Raw genomic sequence first — 22,497 nt, 5'->3', positions numbered from 1 at the left:
GTTCCCATTTTTTCAACTGTAATCAGTTATCTGAGGCTTAAAATCCACCCTAATGTTGTGCAGGTGAGTGGGCGGGGCTTTAAACCTCATCCCGATGATTGGGTTTATTATCTTCATGCACATTTGACTGCTTTTCAAATCAAAAATGGTAAATGAACTTCACTTGTATAGCACCTTTCAGAGTCAGAGGACTCCAAAATGCTTTACACTACAGTGTATCATTCATCCACTCACACCGTGGTGGTGATGAGCTACAATGTAGCCACAGCTGCCCTGGAGCGCACTGACAGAGGCGAGACCTCCAAGCACAGACGCCATTGTTCCTCTGACCACCACCAGCAGGCAAGGTGGGTTATCAGCACCTTGGGCTTCCTGACAGGGTTGCAGAAGGCGCTTTATAAATAAAGCTTTGATTTGATTTGATTTATTTCCTGTCGGGAGCCGCGATCAAACCTGCAACTTTCCGATTACTGGACAATCCGCTCTACCTCCTGAGCTACGGCTGCCTCAAAACAGTCAATAACTAAACGTAAATACAGCTAAACTCTAAAAGACCTCAGAAGTCCTATGATTGTTCCTAATTACTGATTGTTTTTTATTAATAGGAATATTTTAATCATTGCTGCGAGTCAAAGGTGTCTGCAGCTTAAGGGACAGAGCCATCCACAGGAAACAAGTTTGGTCAATGAGCTCTAGAGGTCCCAAACGGAGATGGTTAATTATTCAAAACCCCTTTTAATGGACATGTGTGTTTGAATTAACCCACAAGGGACAGAAACTGCATTTAAACAGTATTGTTTATATATGGCCTCCATAGTGCTCCTCCTAGGTAGAGCCATCTGCTCGGTGGAAAACAGATTTCACTTAAATATTTAGGACTTTGTGTCCTGTGGCCGTCAGAAGAAGATGTTTATGTTCATATATTTAGCAGAAGATGGTGTGCTATGTTCCAAAAGCAGAGAAAAAACATCTGTAAATGAGCATCATCTTTGTCTGCGGCGATGTGAGGTAGTCATTAGAGCTTGGTAAAAAAAACGGCATGCCTCAACCTCAACCTTGACCCATCCCTGCCTCCATCCGCGCCCCATCTCACCAGCAGACGCATGCAGAGAGTCCCCAAAAGATGCTTAAAGATAAAAGAGAATCGACCCGTCAGCCGTATGTACACAGGCTGCAGATCTGACAGGAGAAAAGCCATGAAAAATGGATGAGAGAAGAAATCCACTTCACCTCCCCCCGGAGCCTGGCAAACCCCCCACAGTGCTCCTACTAATAATCCTCTCTGCTCCTGCACCCACACATACACACACACACACACACACACACACACACACACACACACACACACACACACACACACACACACACACACACACACACACACACACACACACACACTCCTCTGTGTGTGTGCACGTGTGCAGGAAGACAAAGTGGAACCCAGACCTGACAGGATTTCTGTTAGACGCTGGACTTTCAGCATCGGTTTTGCTGCTATGATTAGTCTTTTGTGACTTTTCAGGCACTAACTGGGACTGGCGTGGCAAATTAAACATCAAATCTAAAATAGTTTTAGAAACATCTCGCTCTGTTTTGTTTGTACTTCCTCCTTTTTAAAGATCCTTTTTTAAAGTTTGGAACTTTCGCTGACATATTTCCTTAACAGATTCCAGATTCGGTGATTGTTTATTTAATAACATGAAAATATGTTTTCATAGCAGCTGTGAGCACGGTAGTGGAGGGTTAATGATGTGGGGTTGTCCTGCAGCCACAGGACCTGGACACTGTCCGGTCACCGAGTCCACCAGGATATAGAGTCAGATCTGTCAGAGGCATCTTGGACCAAATGTCGAGCTACAAGAAGCTATTTTTTCTGACAAATAAGACAAAAAGTCAGTAAATGTTAATGGAATGAAGGAATCATGTGTATTTGTGTTCTTACAGAGTCTGTTTTTATTTTTTATAATCTCCTGATGAGGGCCATAAGGTAGCACGGTTCCCTCACAGCTATAAGGTCAAAGGTTAGACTGTATGGAGTTGGCATGTTCTCCTGTATGTGTGGGCTTACTTTGGAGATGCCGGTTTCCTCCAACTGACCAAAAATATGCATGTAAGGTTATTTGGAGACACTACATTGTCCTCATGTGTGAGGGTGTGCATGATGGGTTTATTTGTCTCTGTGTGTCTTAGTGATGGACTGGCGACCTGTCCAGGGGTGTCCCATGCCTCTCACCTGATGGCTGCTGGAGATAAACACCAGCTCAGCAAAATCGGTTAAAATATCAAGATGAAAGATGTCCTGACGCTACGAACGTTAATGAAAGATGGTGCTTTTACTGATTTCCACGTTTCCTGTATTAAATGAGATCCACCTTAAGATGTTCTTGTGCGTTTGTGACAGCGTGTGAAACTTTCCAGGTCAAGCGTCTGCAGAGGCTCAGGCTATCTGCTGCATCCTCAGACCTATCTGACAGGCTGGCAGTTGCCTGATGAGAGGGGGACAGTGACACGTCTGTCGTGTGTGTGTGTGTGTGTGTGTGTGTGTGTGTGTGTGTGTGTGTGTGTGTGTGTGTGTGTGTGTGTGTGTGTGTGTGTGTGTGTGTGTGTGTGTGTGTGTGTGTGTGTGTGTGTGTGTGTGTGTGTGTGTGTGTGTGTGTGTGTGTGTGTGTGTGTGATGCTTTATCTGGAAGCTTCTGCATCTTGTTGTCACACAAAAAGAGGGTTTCTAGAGTTTTCTAGTTTTGGCCACTAAGCTGGTATGAGTTTTTTTGTCTGAGGCTTTTTGGGGTGACGGTGGCACAGGAGTTAAGTGCTCGCCCCATAATCGGAGGGTTGCAGGTTCAAGCCCCGCTCAGTCTGTCGCTGTCGTTGTGTCCTTGGGCAAGACACTTAACCCACGTTGCCTGCTGGTGGTGGTCAGAGGGACCGGTGGCGCCAGTGCTCGGCAGCCTCGCCTCTGTCAGTGCGCCCCAGGGTAGCTGTGGCTACATTGTAGCTCATCACCATCAGTGTGTGAATGTGTTTGTGAATGGGTGAATGACTGTGTTGTAAAGCGCCTTGAGGGGTTCCAGGTCTCTAGAAGGCGCTATATCAAATACAGGCCGTTTACCATTTTAGAGGAAACTTAAATGTAAAATATTTATTCTAATTAAAATAAAGAGAGCACTTTTTATACTTTAAGCAGTTAGTTTGCTTCCTTTGCAGTTTCCTTGTAGCAGCGTGAGATAATTTTACTTCCTGTTCAGAGGATTTGATCAGACTTTTGCTACAGAATCTTGTTCTGTGAGGATTTTGGATGCTTTTCCTCCATCTTTGTTTTCCAGCTTGTTCTGCAGACGGTGTGATGCGTGCTGATGTTTACCTGAAGCTCATTCTGGCTGTCATGTTTTCTCATTCTCCCACTGCAAAATGAACCTCTAAAGCAGGTTTATAATAATGCAAACCAGTCCCTTGTCAGGATACAAATGTCTTATTGAAGTTTAAATGAGCTGAGTTTTTTTTAGTTTAAATTGATTAAATAGCTCCACTGAATCTGAACCAGTTTTGGATTTGCAGTGAAGTTTCTGAAAGTTTCATCCAAAATTTCAGCTGCAAAAACACCAAGATTCAGCTCGATGTCAGTAAAAAGGGAAATTATTAGCTGTGGCAACCATCTTGAATCATCTTGCTTTTCCAATTTTTATTTAATTCCTCTTAGTAGTTTATGGGGTATTCAACAAAATAATGTTAAAATAATTATATTTCACATTCTGCAGCAGAAGATGAGAAAACTGCAATAATATTCTACTTTTAGATAGAAAAGTGATCACTGCAGCCGGTTGGAGATGCGTTTCTTCCAAAGCATGATGGGAGCACGTGCGTCTGAATGCACCATGGGTGTTTTTTAGATGGGATAGTACCTGTGGAACACACCATCAGCTGCGTAAATTCAAGAGTCAATCAATAAAACAAACATTCAGCATGTCTGATGCTTCATTTTCAGAGTAGAACAGGATGTTTTATGGGCAGTAGAGGGCGCTCTACGCTGTCGTAATGCAACACATCTAAAATGTCCTGCTTTAGAAGAACAATTATACCTTTTAAGAGGTTTTATTTCCGCAAAAAACACAATAACGTTGCAGCCAAACTCACCTGTGGGGTTTTCTCACATTTGATTCTATTTGTGTTATATTAAATATCTCAGCTTGCAATAATAAGAATGTCATAAATTACAGATTATTTGTCTAATTTCACAGAATATTCCTTAAAGTTTTAAGGAGACAAAAATTAATCCTCTATTCGTGGTAATCTCCTTGTCTGGGGGGTTAATTAGGAGTGTGAGGGAAATAAAATATGCGTTTAATTACATCCTGGTCCTGTTTTGTTTGCGTCTCTTGTATGGCGTTTTGCTTAAATGATTCTGAATACAAGTTTTAGGAGGAGGAGGTGCAGGAGGAGGAGGAGGAGGAGGAGGAGGGGGTGTTATACTATTGTCCGCCCCTTAATCCGGTTGGCTCAGAGACTGCCCGCAGGCCAATTTGTAAGTGGTTTGCGGAGCTGCCAATCAAAGCAGACGTCCTCTCCTCAGGCTGTGGGCTGTGAAACATCTCAGTTGCTGTGTGGAGAGATTTGACGGAGGGACGCTCCTGTGCGTGGACCCATCAGCGCGCCGCAAACCGCCGCCCGTTCGCGCACACACACGCATGTAACGCCTCGGTGGACTCCGGACAGCCGCATGTGAATATTTGGGATTTGCATTTGAGGAGAGGAGGAACTGGTCGCCGGGTCCGTGGCTGTTTGTTTCTCTCTTTTTTTATCGCTCCCCCTCCTCCCCCTCTTCCCTCCTCCCATGTCACTCTAATTAATCGGAGGCATGTGGAATCGCACCAGGATTAGGAATTGCTTCCCAATAGTGCTCCTGCTGTTGGCGGTATGGACGGAGGTAAGAAGCTTGTTATTTTAAAGGCTGTTTGTTTATTTCTCTTTAGAATAAAATAATATTTATGGTCAAATAAATGCTGGAGGAGATGAAAGTTGGTGCGCGTGGGAGCACGGCTTTGCGCCGGTGCCGCACATTCGCATCATTTTCGTTTTAGTCGCTAATTGAATTACGCAGCAGCCGTCTGATGTGGAGCATGCGGTCGCGTTACCACGACACGGCTGGAGTCTGAGGACCACAACTCTGCCATTTTACCGTCATTTATTTATTTTAGTGGTGAGAATTGGGCCCGAACCGAACTTTCAGTTCGCTGCAGCTTAATGGAGAAGCTGCAGGATGTTCACCTGAGAAGCACAAGTTGCTCTGCATTAATTGGTCCCACACCCCTCCCTTTCTGTTTGTCCTGTTCCAAACTAAAACTCATCTTTACGCACCAGATTACGCAACACAAATCCTCCATTTCTGGTGCTATTACTAGAATAAAAATAAAAATTGGGTGAATATGTTTATGAGTGGTGATTTTACTCTTGCCCTGTCGCCTCCAGGTGTCCCGGTCCACCGGCTATTTCGAGCTGCAGCTGATTTCCGTGGAGAACCCGAACGGTGAGCTGGCGGACGGCGAGTGCTGCGACGGAGCCAGGAGCTCCCAGGACCTGCGCTGCAGCCGCGACGAGTGCGACACCTACTTCAGAGTGTGCCTGAAGGAGTATCAGATAGAGGTCAACACCGGAGGCGCGTGCACGTACGGGAGCGAATCTACGCACGTTCTTGGTGGAAATATGTTTTCTTTTAAGAGCGCCACGAAGAACAACGAAGCTGGCAAGGTTGTGATCCCCTTCCAGTTCGCGTGGCCGGTGAGTACATCACAGTGAAATTTGCGCCAAATGTGCACACCTACGCACAAAACACGCACATTGCAGAGAAGTGGAGTTTCTCTCCATGATTTGGATGTTTCCCAAATCATATAAGCTGAAGGTTTAGAAATAATTTAGATATTAAAAGGATTATTCAATTTAAGTAGTTGCAAATGATGCACAAGTTGCACCGAGATCCTCCAAAACATCCAAATGTTGCAGCCAAAACCCAATTTATGAAGGAATTAGCATTTAGTTTTATCTCAGAATAAATGATGGTGTTTAAACACCTAAATGATAGCCTGCTTTACATGGATCCGGTTGCAGCTACCGTGTCTTTGGGTCATCTTTCAACATAACACCGATATGGTGAGGACTGGCTCTGCTCCAGGTCACTGGCTTCCACCTGCCAAAGATGTGGAGGAACTCCAACTCTTCTTTTTACTATTCTGGGTCTGTTTGACAGCCGATCCGTGAAGTGTTGAACCTTCTCTCGTATGCAAACCCACCAGGCTCTGGCAGGTGTGTGAGAATGGAGCGCTCCTGCTCGTAGGTTGGAGGATTTGCGTAATTCTCTGTGAAAATGATGAATGAGCCACATTATTCCAAGAGCTTGACTTGTGTGCTCAGATGAAGTGAACGATGCCTGCCGGCAGTGGTTCTGAATGTGTTGCTGCCTGGTTTTGACACCTCCTCCTCCTTTTTTCCTCCTCCTCCTCCTCCTCCTCCCCTGCTGAGGGTGCCAGGTGGCCCCTGGTGGCCCCTTCAGGGCAATTAAGCTGGTGTGACTGCAGATGAGTGATAGCTGATGAATTGGGCACACGAAGAGACATTTAAGGGGGAGAAAATAAAACATGCTGCAGTCTGAGATGATAATAAAACACGGCTTCTGTTGGGATTCCGATCTTTCAGCATGAATGTGTTGAAACAACTTGGTGCATGCCGGGTTTTGGATTTTGAACTATGGAAAAAGGTGTGTTCTTAAGTCAGCAGATTATTTTAAAAGATATTTCATTTGATTTTATTGAAAAGAACAGTTCAAATGTTAAAATTGGTTAGAAAATCTTGTTTTTCACATTTCTGGACGTGTGAGACGACTCCCAAAGCTCGTAGGGCCATCGACGTTTCCGACAAACGCTCCTGAACCCGTCTGATATTTTAAACCAAAGATTGTCTTGAAGACGGATGATTTTGTTGCATTTTGCATCAAGTCTTTTCTCTGCACAGCATCACGGATTCCCAAAAATGGCATCAATCACATTCGACTCGGATAACATTTTTTCCCTTCAGCGGAAAAAGGCAAAGGTGTGATTTCACACACTAGAGGCCGTATGCTAAAGCAGCGCAGCGCGTGTTTAGGCCGTTGGGCGTTTTTTTCACCTGTTTCTTTGGATTCACGCTTCACGTCACACAGAAAATAAACCTCTGAGAGGCTCTTGTTGGAGTCCTTGACGGACACCTCGAGGCAGAGGTGAAGAGGGCTATTCTGGTGTGCTGTCCTTCTGGTAAGTGCTCCAGCTGATAACGGTGCACTATCCCAGTGCCAGATGTCACGGCAAGCTTGTGGGGGTGCCACTGGCTGCAGGGTTGTTGTCATCCCTGAGGAGCCGGATCCAGTGGCAGCTTGGGTCCTGTTGAAGTGAGGGTTGGACTCGTCTTTTGTCTCCGTTCAGTGTGTAAACAAGCTTATTTAGGCTCTTAATGGTGCTGAACGATGTTGGAAATATTTAATTGCAAAGTTATTTCTGAGCATCTTTCAGTTGCAGTAAAACCGTTTGTCTTTTCATCCCATGCCGCCTAAACCCAGGTGGACGTCGAGGGCCGTGAGCATCAGACTGGCCGAACCTAAAGCCGGTGATTCGTTTATTTCTGTTACCCTGTTGGAAAATGCAACATTTAAAACACACTAAGTGACTTTTTCAGGTTTTTTAATCGTTCTCTTAAGCCAGTTTGTGCTAAATTGACCCTTTACAGGTTAATGAAATGTCAGTCAGACTCTCACCGCTGGCCTGCCGGAATATTGCACTTGCAACTTGAGAGTTGCCGGTTCGGTCCCAGTTGGACTTGGTAGGGCTGACATACCTGGCGCTGCAGTCTACTTCCAGCATGTTTTAGATCATGAACACAGCTGATTTGTTCCATTTAGTGATGAGTCACTCCTGTAGAAACTGACGTCTGAGGAGGCATTTTAGCAGTTTAAGGTGTGAAAAAAGACGAGCACACAGTGAGGAGATAAGTTTAACTTTTGGTTTAACTAAGGAACACTAGCGGGTGCTAAGAGCAAGCTAAAACTTCTTAAAATCACCTTAACTGTAAAGCAGGGCTAGCCTGGAAATCTAGACCAACCGTAGCAGCAGGAAAAGATTCGGTCGAGGCATCGACTCTGGACAATTTATACCCGATCTGTTCTCTTGAGTCATTTATTTAAAAAAAAATGATGTATTTGCTTCTCCCTTTGGTGTATGGCGGCCTCCCCTGTTGATGACACCCGTGGCGATAATGCATCACGTTGTTCATTGCTCCGATTGGTCCAGGTGCTGTCCAGTTGAATGTGGAGACAGTTTCAAAGATGACCACAGATTCCGCTGCTATAATTGAGCCCTGTTCATCGGTCGTGGCCAAAAATCGTGCGTACACGCTTAAATCTTTTATTGATCTCTTTTGAAAAACAGGATGGAAGGTTTGGGCAGATGAATGTAATTTATGTGCAGTAGGTATTTACTAAAGATACGAAGCAGATAACATGGCTTAATTAAAGTTTCTATTTAAAAAAAAAAGTTTTTTTAGTAAGGCTAGTTTAAGTTTGGCTAAAATTGGGTCAAAATGATCAAACAAAACAAATGTTCATTTGTTACCCTAAAGCAGCGACAATGAGCAGGTGCAACAAGTACAAAAACAAGAATTAAATGAGCCTTTGGGATAATCCTCGTTGTAAAACGGCTTTTCCAAAAGTGAAGTAGCACAGATGGATGGGTGTGAAAATGCACATGCACAGAAAGGCTCAGTGGCACACCTGGATAGGGGGTGTGTTTTGATAGAATACCAGTAACTTATGGGCCATTCCCATCTGTACCGGGTCGGCCCGGGCCGGGTAGCGTAGGTTGTTTACATATCTGGGTGGCCTGGTATTTTTCCGGGCCAACCAAGGCTCATTCTCAGCCCTCTTCTCGAGGGGGTCTGCTTCAAGCCGACCAGGGCCAACACACCCACTGCTGACAGCAAATTCACACCTTCCATTAGAGCAAGCCTCTGATTGGTGGGTAGAATCAGCCCACATGGGCTTGAGACAAGGATGTGTGGAATCAACCGGGCCAGGCTGTGGCCGACTGGGGCTACCCGGGCCGACCCGGTACAGATGAGAATGGCCCATTACTGGGCTGATGGCTGGTGATAATTTAAAACCGCATATTCAAAAAGGAGTTTCCAAAATGTCTTCAAACATTCACGAGTCAGGGTTCTTTGTTTTTCATATGAGCAGCAGGGCCTTGTTCTCAGGAAGCTGATGCTTTGAACAAAATATTTGCAAGACTTTAGTCTCAAAATAGTTGCAGAGTTGCCCACTAGAATCTGTCTGGATTTAATCTCATTTTAGTTTCCAGGAGTTGAGCAAAACTATTTTAACAAGAAAAATATCCTAAATAATTTTCAGCAAGTTTTGTCTGCTCACAAGTGATAAGAGTAGTTAAATGTGAGCTAGCATTAAGCTCACTTTCGTTTAACTCTTCCACAGGAAAATATCTCTGATCATGTCTCCAAAATGTTTCAAAACATTCCTTAGTGCTTCTCCCTGTCCTCATTTGAATTAAATGCCTTACTCGCAACAATTGATGAAGTTTAGAGCATTTTCTGAATTTTGCAAGACTGATTTTCCCTCCCAGTAGTCACAGAGTTGTTGCAGTGATGTGGAGCTTGTCTCAAACTCGTCTCTGTTCGGTTTCTGTGGGTTTTTGCGACCTGGGGAGCTAAGCTGCGACATGCAGAGAGACGGAATTACAAAAATAAACAAGGAAGTTGTGACACAAGTTAATTCTGCCTGATTCAAATTGATTATATGCATCTTGTATCGCAATTTTGTGTGTCCAACTATTAGCCGTCAGTCACAGCCTAGTTGGTTTCATCACCAAAGTTTTTAAAAAGTAATTATCTCCTTCGTTGTAACAAGATCAGTTTTTTATGAAAACTGCAGCCTCCTCTCCCATCAGCCTCCTCTCCCATCGGTTATCTGTCACAAAGCCAGTGTAATTGGGTTGCTTGAGGGTATTTTTTAACAGATATTCCATGATTCATACTGTGGAAATTCTCCAGAAATTCCTTGGCTTCGGGCCGTCAGCATGCCAGTTAAAATTTTAGGACTCGTGTATCAAACAGGAGTGAAATCAGCTGATGATGGAAGTTGTCAAGTGGAAGCTCTTGTGTGTCGGTGTGATTTCTTGAGCACCGATGTCACAACTGAAATCTCATTTCTAACATTTACTCATTTAAATGGTTGTTTGAATTAGAATCAGTCTTATTTATTTTGACAATAACAAGCTCTTGATACCTTTTATCTGTTTATGTCCAGACATAAATTAATTCCCGACCTATTTTAGGAGACATTCAGCTGATTTGACGTTGTAGACTCAAAGGATCTTCTGTCGAACACGAGGACAGTTCAGCAGACAGCTGAGAGTTCAAATCTCGTTTGTCCAGTCTGATTTGGTTTCTGGTTTGTTAGCCGACGTAGTTTGTGCTGTCCAGGAGAGAATATTCTGGGACGTCTTAATGCCATCTGATCACTAATGAAATTGCTGTTGGAATTTAGTTGCCTCTCTCTCCAGTCCCTCCCTGCCCCACGGCTACATCAGCCGGATGTTTGCTTGGCGTGAGCCTGCCTGCAACTGTATCTACTGGAGCTTGGATAATCAGACCACTAGTCTCACATAGGCAAAAGCACCAAACTTAACGAGTAGCTGACGAAAAGCCAAGTCCTCACATGGTGCTGCTGTTGGGGAAGATGAGCATATTTAGACGACGGATGACATGTTTCAGACTGTGCAGCAGCAAAAAACAAAAATGTGTCTGGTGACTTTTTATAGATTTAGAAATCCAGAATTTTTAGCACTTAAGACTTTTTTTTTTGTTTTTAGGTATGAAAATGTTTGAAGTAGCAGAGAAACATTCTCCAGCATCATTTACAGATTAGCTTACAGTAACACAAGGCTGTCTGCAGAGTGTGTACTTATAAAACTTAAAGAAAGTCTTTTATTTTTTAAGGACTAATTTAATCAGTACATTTGCAGTGGCCTCTAGTAGCAATGAATGCCTTGTAAGATGTTCTTGGAGGGAAGAAATATACCGGTGCACTGTTTCTTAGACCGGAAAGTTGCCCACACCAGAGCTGAGCGTCAGACGGCAGGTGTTGGAATCTTATTTCCTGATATTTGGACACTAACAACACAAGCCTGGAGCTTCTGCCGTGTGTTGAGGTTGCTAATGCTAACTGTTAGCTTAAGCTAGCAGAGACATTCTGCTGATTCCGACGTTAAAACAACCTTCCCTGTTGTGAGTTAAGATGGGTGAGTCCATGAATGCTAATTCAGTGTGATGTAGATCTGTGAGGATTTTCTAATTCTTGAGTTTCACCTTCAGAAGCTAATGTAGGAGATGGGTGTAGGAGACTATTTCCTGATATTCGGACATCTTTCCTCTGATTGGCTAACAGCAACACGACTCTACCACTGACTGTTTGCTCTGTAACGTTGTTTTGTCTCTACAAATAACACAAGCCTGGAGGAGTTCTGCCCCGTAGTGAAGTTGCTAATGCTAACAGTTAGCTTCTACTAGCAGAGACGTTCTCCGCTGTTTCCTGGACGCTAAACCAACAACAGCGTTCCCCGTCACGAGCCGAGATGGGTGAGTCCATTAATGCAGGTTTTTGCTGTGGCGTAGATCTGAGGGACTTTTCTGACTCGAGCGTTTCCTCGTTTATTTCTTCCATCAGCGGCTAATGCAGGAAACGGGGATAGAAGAGACCGATCACATTTAAAAATCAAGACAGCTTCTCGGTGAACTTGGGCTTTCAATAAATCAGTCAGTTGTTTTCTAACTTTTCCGCGTCTGTGTCCTGTTTCTTATAATTTTTATTTATTAAGGACTTGAGGAGTCTCTTAAATCCAGATGGTAGCGTTTTAGCACCTGCCCCTGAAATGGATACATGACAACATTTCTACTGCAAGACAGACCCTGACTACTCATAAACATGTCCACTCCTCTAAGACTCTTTAATTTTTCTCTTCCCTCTGGCCTTTCCTCTGCCTGAGCGTGCACTCGGTTATGGTTTGGATGCACCGAGCCAGAGGCTAATGCATGCTGTCATGGTTAGCCACACCTGATACGGAGCTCATCAGGGCTGTTGCTAGGAGATGGCTGCATAGGCCTCTAGTAAACAATTATCCTCCCTCTCCATGCCTCCCTCCCCCACCCATCTTCTGGTCCCAGTGCTGCTGTGTGGAAAAGCACTCTCATGAATCCCACCTGTGGTTCAGCTCAGCTCAGTATGGATTATGCAATTAACCAACCAGGCCGCAGTTAAACGAGAGGTCTCCTCTTCCAGGTGTGTGTTTGTACTTTTGGGCTGCAGGCTACATCTTTAGCTTGTTTGTCCCACAGATGTCTAATTACAGTAGTGATTATTTCTCTGATGTTTTTGGCTCAAGCTGGAATAATTTGACTAGCAGGTTCTTTAAACATTAAATTCGGTGACTAGTTGCTGCACGATCCATGATCTGACTTCTAGTTGGAGTTTGGGAATATTTTGGATGATTTTAGGATGCAACATCGTCTGGGACTGTTCCTGTGTTTTATTTTACTGTGTAGGAAGAAATTATTTTATTATCTCCATCCTGCAGTTCTTGTTACCCCTTCTGGTTGAATTTCAGCTACTTGGCAACTTATTTTACACAAAACTATAATTGCCTTAAATAAAAAACGAATAAACTCATAGTTCAGAATAGTTTTTTTAGTTATATTTTATGTTCACTTTAAGGAGCTTTAGACTGATCTTACTTTAGATGATAACTTTCCTCTGATCAGGCGATGTTTTAAATTTGTCCTGCACCACTTCCTGTAGTTCTGCTCGTCATCACGTGTCTGAAGTGCGTTGCTCATCAGTGGAGACGCGGTGAGGATCTCTCTGGGCTGCATCCTGAACTCCATCCCAACCATCTGACTCTGGTATCAAATGGATGTGTGTTGATGCTGCAGAGGAGGCTGCAGAGATTTCCTCTGAGAACGCTTTGTTTTGTTCACTTTGTGATTTTTCACAAGAGGTACAGAGTGTACAGGCGGCTCATAACAGCATCCCCATGAACACTAAAAGCCTGCTTCCTGGCTGCATGAGGGCAAAACAAACTTTTAGCTTTTCTAACAATGACTGAATTTTTAAAAACTGCATATTTAAAGTAATTAGACATTCAGGTCATTCCTAATATGAACCTTTTTGTAATGACTGTGGCTTGGGTTTTCTTTGACTCTCGTCTAATTTTGAGCACGTTTTCTGTCTGAGCCTGAAAACCACCACAGTCCCTCTTGGACTGTCCTCCTTACCCAGATACCGTGTACGCCTTTAGGTCCAAACTAGCAGCCGTGCAAAGTTTTGTGAATCCTATCCAGTCTGTCACAAAGAGAAGGACCTTGGCTGCAGGTTTAGGTGTGTGTGTGTGTGTGTGTGTGTGTGTGTGTGTGTGTGTGTGTGTGTGTGTGTGTGTGTGTGTGTGTGTGTGTGTGTGTGTGTGTGTGTGTGTGTGTGTGTGTGTGTGTGTGTGTGTGTGTGTGTGTGTGTGTGTGTGTGTGTGTGTGTGTGTGTGTGTGTGTGTGTGTGTGTGTTACTGCTTTCAAAACAATTTTACTCCAGTTTAATTAGTAAATCAGTGTCAAAGCTGTTGATGGCTTTGTTGCCTTGCTAGAGGTTGCTGGATTAAATCCTGGCTGTGGACTTCCTTCGTGGAGTTGGCATGTTCTCCGTGTGTGTGTGTGTGTGTGTGTGTGTGTGTGTGTGTGTGTGTGTGTGTGTGTGTGTGTGTGTGTGTGTGTGTGTGTGTGTGTGTGTGTGTGTGTGTGTGTGTGTGTGTGTGTGTGTGTGTGTGTGTGTGTGTGTGTGTGTGTGTGTGTGTGTGTGTGTGTGTGTGTGTGTGTGTGTGTGTGTGTGTGTGTGTGTGTGTGTGTGTGTGTGTGTGTGTGTGTGTGTTTTTCTCTGCAGGTGTTCCGGTTTAGACCAAAAACAGGTGTCAGGTCTGTGTCCCTAGGTGAGTGTGACTGGTTGTCTTTGTGTCCCAGTGATGGACAAGTGGTTTGGATAACGGATGCAGGTGAAACAGAAAAAAATCAGAATATTGTGCAAAAGTTAATTAGTCAGTAGTTCAGCTTAAAGGTGAACCTAATAAATGAGAGGGACTCCTCCTACGCAAAAGCAGATATTTCAGCTTTTATTTGTTATAATTGGAAATTATGGCCTACATTTGATGAAAACCCTAAACTCAGAAAATAAGAATACTGTGAAGTAGCTCAGGAGGTAGAGCGGGTTGTCCAGTAATCGGTAGGTTGTAGGTTTGATCCCGGCCAGAGAATGCTGCTGTTGTGTCCTTGGGCAACACCGGAGGACCGGTGGCGCCAGTCTTCTGCAGTCTTGCTTCCGCCAGCGCGCCCCAGCCTAGCTGTGGCTACAGTGTAGCTCATCACCACCAGCGTGGGAATGTGTGTGTGAATGGTTGGATGACTGTGTTGTGAAGCGCCTTGGGGGGTTGTAGAACCCTAAGGTGCTGTACAAAAATGGGCCATTTACAACAAATATTTCACCGTAGTTCAGGAATAAATATCCTGCCAGAAGTGACTCCTAAATCCTCCGAGTGGAGACCAAAGAGCGGCTGAAATATTAAAGATGGAAAACTGCTCTTAGCAACTCAGTCCTGAAGGACACAAAAGCTTTTTCTCTGACCTGAGGCTGTTCAGGACTTGGATCTGGTTATTGTTTATAACTTTTACTCAAAAGCTCACATCAAAATGGCCAATGCATTAAATGTGTGAGATGGGTGTTTGGTCGTTTTTGGACAAACTCTTACAGAATAGATGTAATCATTCTGCAAATGTTTACATATTCTAAAGGGATATTTGTTGTTTCTGGAGGTACGTTCAGATCAACATGAGGTTTTTTAGTCAAATCCCTTCAGACTGTTGGATTGTGGTTTGTGGCGTAGCTACACATCCTGCTAAACTTTAGTGACTTTTACCATCAATACGCCCCATTTGTTGTGATTAACTGTTAACCAAAGTACTGTTGCCATGATCACCAGAGGTCTGAACAACATTTTCAACGCTGCCGTCAACCGCCCATCTCCATGTGCGCCTTTCCGCCGTCGTTAGGCAGCGAAGCGTGCGTTTGCATCCCCTGCCTCTTGTTAAATGGATGGTGTGCAGGTGCTGGAGGCTCCTTATGGAGGTAATTAAAGCATGTCATTACACGGGCAGTTAAATTGTCACTTGTACTGTTGAACCTGTTTGAAATGATAATGGCGCTCGGCTGGGGGCGGCGCTGTGCCGCGCTCCAGCCAGGCGTCCTGTTGCTGTGGATCAGGAATTGTCCTGTTAATGTTTCTGAAGCATGCTTATTGCTGTAGTAGCTCTCAGACTTAATGCCAGAGGAAGTCATTAACAAACGAGCAAGGACGCAGGACAAACAAGTTCTTACGGTGTTTTGTGGCACCTGTGTTGATGAGTTTGGTTAGATTTGACCTTTTTGGAGTTCTAGTAATTCAAAAGCAGGAGGAAGCAAAGAGAAGCGAGACCCTGATTCTTCGTCAACGTTGTCCTCCCCCCTCCCCAAGTCTAACCACACTGTTAACTTATTTTGAGCATTTATGAACTGGTGAATGTTTGCATTGATGCGTCTGAAGTTTGCTTGTGAGCTCATTTAAATGGTCTCTGCAAACGAACGTGCGTGTGTTGGTGTTTGTTTTTGCGTCTCGCATAGCCTTGGATCATGCTGGCTAATTAGCGCCAGGAGGGGAGGGGTTTGTTGTATTGGAAGTACATGGGTAATGACCCTGTTGGCATAGTAGCAACATGCTCAATGGGCCGTGTGTGTGTGTGTGTGTGTGTGTGTGTGTGTGTGTGTGTGTGTGTGTGTGTGTGTGTGTGTGTGTGTGTGTGTGTACGCACGGTACACAGCAGCCAGCCAAATTCCTGGCCTTCAGTGCGACATCTCTTGGCACACGCTTCTGGCAGACAGCTGATGGCCACAACTCATGGATCTCACTACCCAGAGAGAGAGATGCCTGCCAGTAATCTGCCCCCTCGTTCACACACACAGCAGTGGAAATAAAGGTGTCCATAACTCACTCTGACCTTTGGTTAAGATCTTTAATTAATAGGAGTGGGGGCCCTAGGCTTTGTACAATTCAGAAGACCATGTTGCTAGCTATATATTTAATATTATGAGAATATTGACTCGTCAATGGAGCCTCGATCACTTGTTTTTCCTTGATTTAAAGACCAAGTTCAGTTTTTTTCCAATACATTTGTCGAGGTCTCTAGTGTAAATTAATGCATTGAGTGAATCTCTGTGGAAATAAAGCTCTGGCGCTCCTGTTTCAGGAAGTAGGAGCTAGCCGAAGCAGAGGGGAGCAGAAAACTTATTTATCTTTTACATCTCTCCTCTGATTGGCTAACAGCAGTGAGACTCTACCGCTGACTCAGTTTGCTCTGCAGCGTTGATGTTTTATCTCCGTTAATCAAACAAACCTGAAAGAGTTCTGCCATGTGGTGGAGTTGCTAATGCTAATGGTTAGCTTCTACTAGCTTGGACGCTAAACCAACAGTCTTGCCCGTCGCGAGCCAAGATGGGTGAACACTGAGTTTGATAGTTTCACAGAGACCAGCTGCTGCTGTGATCTTTTACTGATATGTGTATTTAAGTGTTTAAAATTACTCTATTCACTCAACCAAAGCAACCATGGAGAATGTTTTGACAAGAACCTTTACTACTTTTATATCATCTGTGTCAAATGTTCATTTTATCATTTAAGGTGCACTATTGCATCAGTCGTGTTTATTGGACACAGGTAGAACTAATACGTTCATCCATAAATGGTCCTGATGCTGCACGTCTTCACTTTAGTTCCACCTTTAGCGTTCCTTTCATTAACGACCATTAATGAAATCCTCTTAGAATATTTCCAAATCAATTCTGAAAGATTTGTCTGCAACACGGTGCATCAAAAAACCGATTACATCTCCCACCCTTACTAAATAATAAGAAAAAGTTTAGTTTGTCTCTTAGAATATTAAAATCTTATGCAACTTTCCAAGCTGTTTACGATGCAAAAACTGGCTGATTCAAACTAAATGTTAATTATCAAAAAAATTTACATAATTATCGAATGTTATTGTTTAAACTACATTTAATTTGTGATACATTTCAAATCAGACGACCAAGGTATTGAACACAGTCAGAAACACTGCATCTATCAACATAAAACAATTAAAAACAGCTGAACTACTAAAAAAGAAATAAAATGCAAATATTAAAATAATAAAACTGTTAAAACAATAAAAGTAGGACAATGATGCAAAACTACGCCACCTAGTGGTTGAAAGCTGGGTCCGCATGGCAGGGGTGAGGAGTGAGCACCACCTAACCCCGCCACATGGACCCCAAGGGATAAACCATCAGTCCTGCTCAATGGTCAACTTTCCTCACAGGGTCACCCCTAAAGACAGTGGGAGGGTTAATAGTTTTTATAATTGGTAGTTAATGGTGACTATCGCCACCTACTGACCCAGCGTGGTTATGTTCCATCTTCTTAGTCTTTTTAATTTTTTACAAAGATGAACCAAATCCTCAGAACTGTTGCTGAATGACCTTATTTTGGTGTTGGTTGTAGTGTTTTGGTTTGGATGTCAATAGAAAGTAAATATCTAACCGACTTCGTCCCTGCCTGCTGTCTCCATCTCCACATATGCTGGGATTTAGCCACCGGAGGTCTTTGATATTTGCCCCGAACAGATTGATGAGCAAGATGAGGGCATATTTACATTTTAGTCCAACCTTCTGGCAGAAGAGAAGGTCCAGCTCGCTTATTTTTACGTAGCTTCCCATGAGGAGCCACGTCCCTAAATGTTTGACCCCTACATCCTTCGTCTCTCTGTCCTTCTGTCAGAACGTTATTGGTACTTGGAAATGTTTTGGAGTCCTTCTTGGTTAAAATGGAGTGAAGCATCTTCTGTGGATCTGCTTTTATTTTTAATTAATGAAGATGTGTTTATCAGTGAAGGTCTTTCAAGTTTGAGCAGTTTTCCAGCAACGTAACAAATGCATTTCTCTACTTCTGGCTCCTTGTAACTTGATGCCTTCATAGTGTAAAGTCATCGTAAGACCCAAAGCTGGGATTGAGATCAGATTAATAAAGATTACATGCAGCTATTACAGGCCGCGGGATGAATCGTGTTGACCTCGTGTCCCATCAGAAGGCAATAAATCAGGGAATGTCAGCGGAACCCTCTGTGGACGACCTGGAAGACGGAGAGGTGGACAATCAGGTCATCTCTCTCTTTGACATGGGAAACAGAAATAGACCAAGGTCACAGAGGGTGTTTTTTTTTTCCTGTGGTACATACTAGTATGAGAACTGAATGCCTGAAACTCCCATGAATGACTCCCAAAGCGCAATCAACATTTAAAATCGCAGCTCTCCCCTGAGAGGCCGTTACGAGTCAATCAAAGCTCCAATCTGCAACGCAGACGCACCCCTCCAATGGGATCAGGCATGGGATTACAGACCAGACCTGGATCTCACATTCTTAGTATTCTTCGAATGCAAACATGCACATCACCCCACATGCGGAGGGCTGACCTCTTCTTTCAGAATGAAGCGTGCAGATCCCATGCTTAGTGACCCCGACCTGCCCCGGCTTCCACTTCCCACTGCCACCTCTCTGTGTTCATCCATCCTTTTATGCTTCAACAGCCACCTTCCACTCATCCATCCACCCCTTCATCTGCCGTGGGAACCTACACCTGTGGCTCTCCCCAGGCACTGACTCCATCACGTCTTCTGTCTTCACAATAGTCGCCCGTTGTCATGAAATAAAATGAATACCAGAAATGAGTTAAAGATATTGTGGTTTTTGTCAAAAAATCACGTGACGAGTAGAAATGTTTATTCACCAAGCCCCCTTCTCTCAAAACTAGGATTCCTGTGAGTAAATCCTCTAATCCACCAGGGGAGCGGGGTCGTGGAGGTTTGTTCTGCGGCGTATTCTCTGTAGTCCCTCAGATTCATCTACGTTGTTTGTTGGCTTTAGAACAGAGGCAGGTTAATGAGACAGGATGTTATGAAAGTTGGCTAAAACCAGGAGGACTCGAGCGAGAACCACCGGCGGCCGCCCTGCAACTGTCCGCTCATGCTCAGCAGCACACATGCTGACTCTAATTGTCCCTGTGCTGACTGCGTCTCTTCACGGACAATGGTTCTGATTGGAATAGGGGTGAGTTACGGTGTTGGGACAAGGGTCTTTGTTCAGTAGCCTTTCCCTCTTCCCTCCCCCACTCCTCCCCTTTATCCCCCTGCCCATCCATCTATCTTGTTCTAACCATTTGGGCAGCTGTCACTTAATCCAGCTAATCACAGACTGGGATGGTCTGTGGGAAACCAGACTGGTCCGTGGCTTTGCTCATCCCCAACTGACTCGGGCCACTCTTTACTGAGCTGTTAACAACATGCAGGCACTCCTGCAAACCTGGATTTATGTTTTATGTGTTCCCAAAAACAAACCACCTGCGTTTTTCTGCACCTCTGTAAGCTTTGTCCTCTGATAACGTGTGTGCCATCACTCGGTTCTCTTTTTCAAGCGTAGGTGTACACATACCTGTGCACACGCTCAGGCAGCAGCGACCGGCCATCCTCTCTGATCGGGGGATGGGTGGAAAGGTCAGAAGCCGGGCTACGTGTCGTTGGATGCACGTTCATTTCGCATAATCCATCTACAAGGCTGCATCTGTTGCACGTCTGCAGTTGGTTGGGCAGGCGGTGCTCTCTGCGATGTGAGCATCGTCCATAGCTGCCAATACTCTTGTCTGGGTTTAGTTTCCACCATGCTTCCACTTTCCAGGTCTCACATCTGTACGCCCTAAACTCCAGCTTCCTGCCAACCAAACATCTTCCCTTCTATTCACTTGTCCCCCATGATCCTCCACAATAACACTCCCCTCCCCTTCCTCCCACTACCACCGCCAGACAAGCCTGCTTAATCCCACAGCCCAGCAGCAACCAGCCTACCAGCTTGCTGGTCCCCTGATCAACAACGCAGACTTGAACACAATTTGTCGTCGTCATCTCGGATTTCTCCGGCTTGATTCACGCATCGCAAATCCTTCACCCTCGACTCGCCCACCAATCGAACATCCCATTAGTGACATTACACCAGAGGTCATGGCAGTCACACTGGCTACTACAACTGTCACTGGTAGTGATGTAATGAGAGCTATTTAGGTCAGCTGGTTGCCTAGCAGTGATGCAGGTTTGCTTAGGTAGTTTCCATCTGTGTGTTTACATCAATGTGTGTGTGTGTGTGTGTGTGTGTTTGTATTTATTCAAACCGGTCTCAAACATGACTGTTCGACGCTCTGGTGTGGGGTGCGACGTCGTGAAAAGGAAAGCAAACACTTTATCAGGGATTTTAATCTTTGGAGCTTAAGTTTTGTGGCACATTTCAGCTTTGAGGAGCTAAAGATGAAACTAGTTCATCTCACAAAGACAAAAAAAAAAAAAAAGCAATCATCAGAAACCAACAATATTCAGCTGAATGTGGCGTCTAAAACAACGACAAGTTTTTAGACTCTACCTGGCAGGTGTAATGCATAACACCATCTAACATAGTCGGTGACCTTCTGATTAGCCTCGTGCAAACGTTAACGTCAAAATTAATGCTTAATCATCAAATCTTGAGGGATTTGTTAGAATTAGGATTGCTTCTTGAGTTTCTGCAGCCCAAGCACAAATTTCTTTATCTGCTTTTGCTTCGCTTCAAATATTGTGTAGGTGATAATTGTCATCCATGGTTTCATGCCTGAGAGTCCTTATTCTTGGTGCACTAATTTAATAGATGTAATCTTTAAAAAGACTGGTTAAAGCCGCTCAGATTGATTGTGATTAGGTTACACCGTCCAGGAGCTGTGGACTCTTTCATACCGAGCCAGAAGACAGTCTGTACACACCAGGCAGTTTGAGGCTCCTCTCCGGTTTCTTCTTTTGGCTTCTCACTCTTGTACTTACTGCAGCTTGCTCTCTCATTTCTGTATCAGAGTTTCATCTGTGTAAGTGGAGCGTACTTCCAGGCGTCCGAGCCGAGCTGTATACGGGACTCTGTAGTAGCAAAGAAATGGATTTTAGCATCATCTTTGTGTTTTTGTTTGTGCAGGAATTAGGATGTTTGAAATGATTCTCTCTCTCGCTCTCTTTCTCGCTCTCTTTCTCTCTCTCTCTCTTTCTCTCTCTTGCTCTCTCTCTCCGTCTCTCTCTCTCGCTCTCTCTCTCTCTTACTCCACAATAGCAACACATTTTGGTTATTGGTGATGTTTACTTGGCAGTTAATAAGGGAACAAAACAACAAAGGCCCTCTGTTGCGTGTTCCTCTTTTATGCAACACAGAAGAGAAATGGTATTCTATGAAGCAGATTTTAAAATGATCATTTTGCATGAGAAAAGGTCAGTTTTGTTCCTGCCTAAATGCTCAGCCAGTTTCACTTGTGCATCGTTTGAATAAAAGCAGGAAAAATGGGTCATAAATTGAATGATTTTTGTTTTTCTCTCCAGCGGTCGTACACGTTGATTGTGGAGGCCTGGGACTGGGACAACGACACACGCAACAGTAAGTTAAAACGTCACATCGGTTTATGAAATGTTTCACCTGGAGGCACCTACAGGTAAACCGCTCCCAGATCTTATTTGTGTAGAGATGCTTGACGTAAGATTGAAATGTTTTGCATCTGTTTTTGCTTTGTGGGTGTTTTTGTTTCAGTGTGATCTTTGTTTAACTCCTTCTTGATGTAGTTTACAATGTGGAGCTTTAACATTGTGACAGATTTGAAGGTGCTGACTATAAAAAATGAGTTGTTTCCACCCGGACCGTTTTAGATGTGACACACTCTGGGCCTGATCACATTGTGTATCCATAAAAATAAAATGAGTGATGCTAAAGACGTTTTTACTTATATTTAGATTGTTTATTAACATGACTTTATTGTTTTTGGTCATTTACACCCGTTAGGTTTATTGCCAGCTATAGAAATGTTACCATTGCTAGCACCTGTTAGCTCAAGGCAGCTAGGTGTTTTCTTTTGAAGGTATGTTTTAGTAAGTATGGTTATATAGTTGTGTAACATATCAGGAAAAAATGATTATGAAATAATCCTGAGAAAGTTTGGATTTCACAGTAAAGTAAAATAGTTGCATCATTTCTTTGCCACATCACCCAGCACTAGCTTGAGGCTAACCTTTTGCTTTTGTGGGGATTAAAATTAAGATTACCACTTAAATCTTTGTGAATAACTTTCTTAGTTCCAAAATTCAGTTTGTTTGTTTTCTCTTCTGAAACTAAAAAACGAAAGTGTTTGGGTCTGGCTGCTAGTGCCTTAAAGAGCAAGTCACCCCCTACCAGATTCTTACTCAACTCTCACTTCCTGTTTGAAAAATG

General features: G+C 43.9%; 1 protein-coding gene across 2 annotated transcripts in view; it reads left to right on the top strand.

Annotated features, from left to right (window-relative positions):
- The first annotated feature begins 4,622 nt into the window (after positions 1–4,622).
- Positions 4,623–22,497, top strand: part of jag2b (jagged canonical Notch ligand 2b) — a 50,603-nt gene continuing 32,728 nt past the window's right edge. For both annotated transcript variants that reach the window (XM_015947644.3, XM_015947643.3), the window contains exons 1-3: positions 4,623–4,921; positions 5,464–5,772; positions 21,618–21,672. In XM_015947644.3, coding sequence (XP_015803130.3) covers positions 4,853–4,921; positions 5,464–5,772; positions 21,618–21,672 — 433 coding nt within the window. In that variant the 5' untranslated portion in view covers positions 4,623–4,852. The remainder of the gene's footprint in view (positions 4,922–5,463; positions 5,773–21,617; positions 21,673–22,497) is intronic.

Source organism: Nothobranchius furzeri, chromosome 2, assembly GCF_043380555.1.
Source record: "Nothobranchius furzeri strain GRZ-AD chromosome 2, NfurGRZ-RIMD1, whole genome shotgun sequence".
In the NCBI taxonomy this organism is placed as follows: domain Eukaryota; kingdom Metazoa; phylum Chordata; class Actinopteri; order Cyprinodontiformes; family Nothobranchiidae; genus Nothobranchius; species Nothobranchius furzeri.
This window is presented reverse-complemented; position numbering and strand designations above follow the sequence as displayed.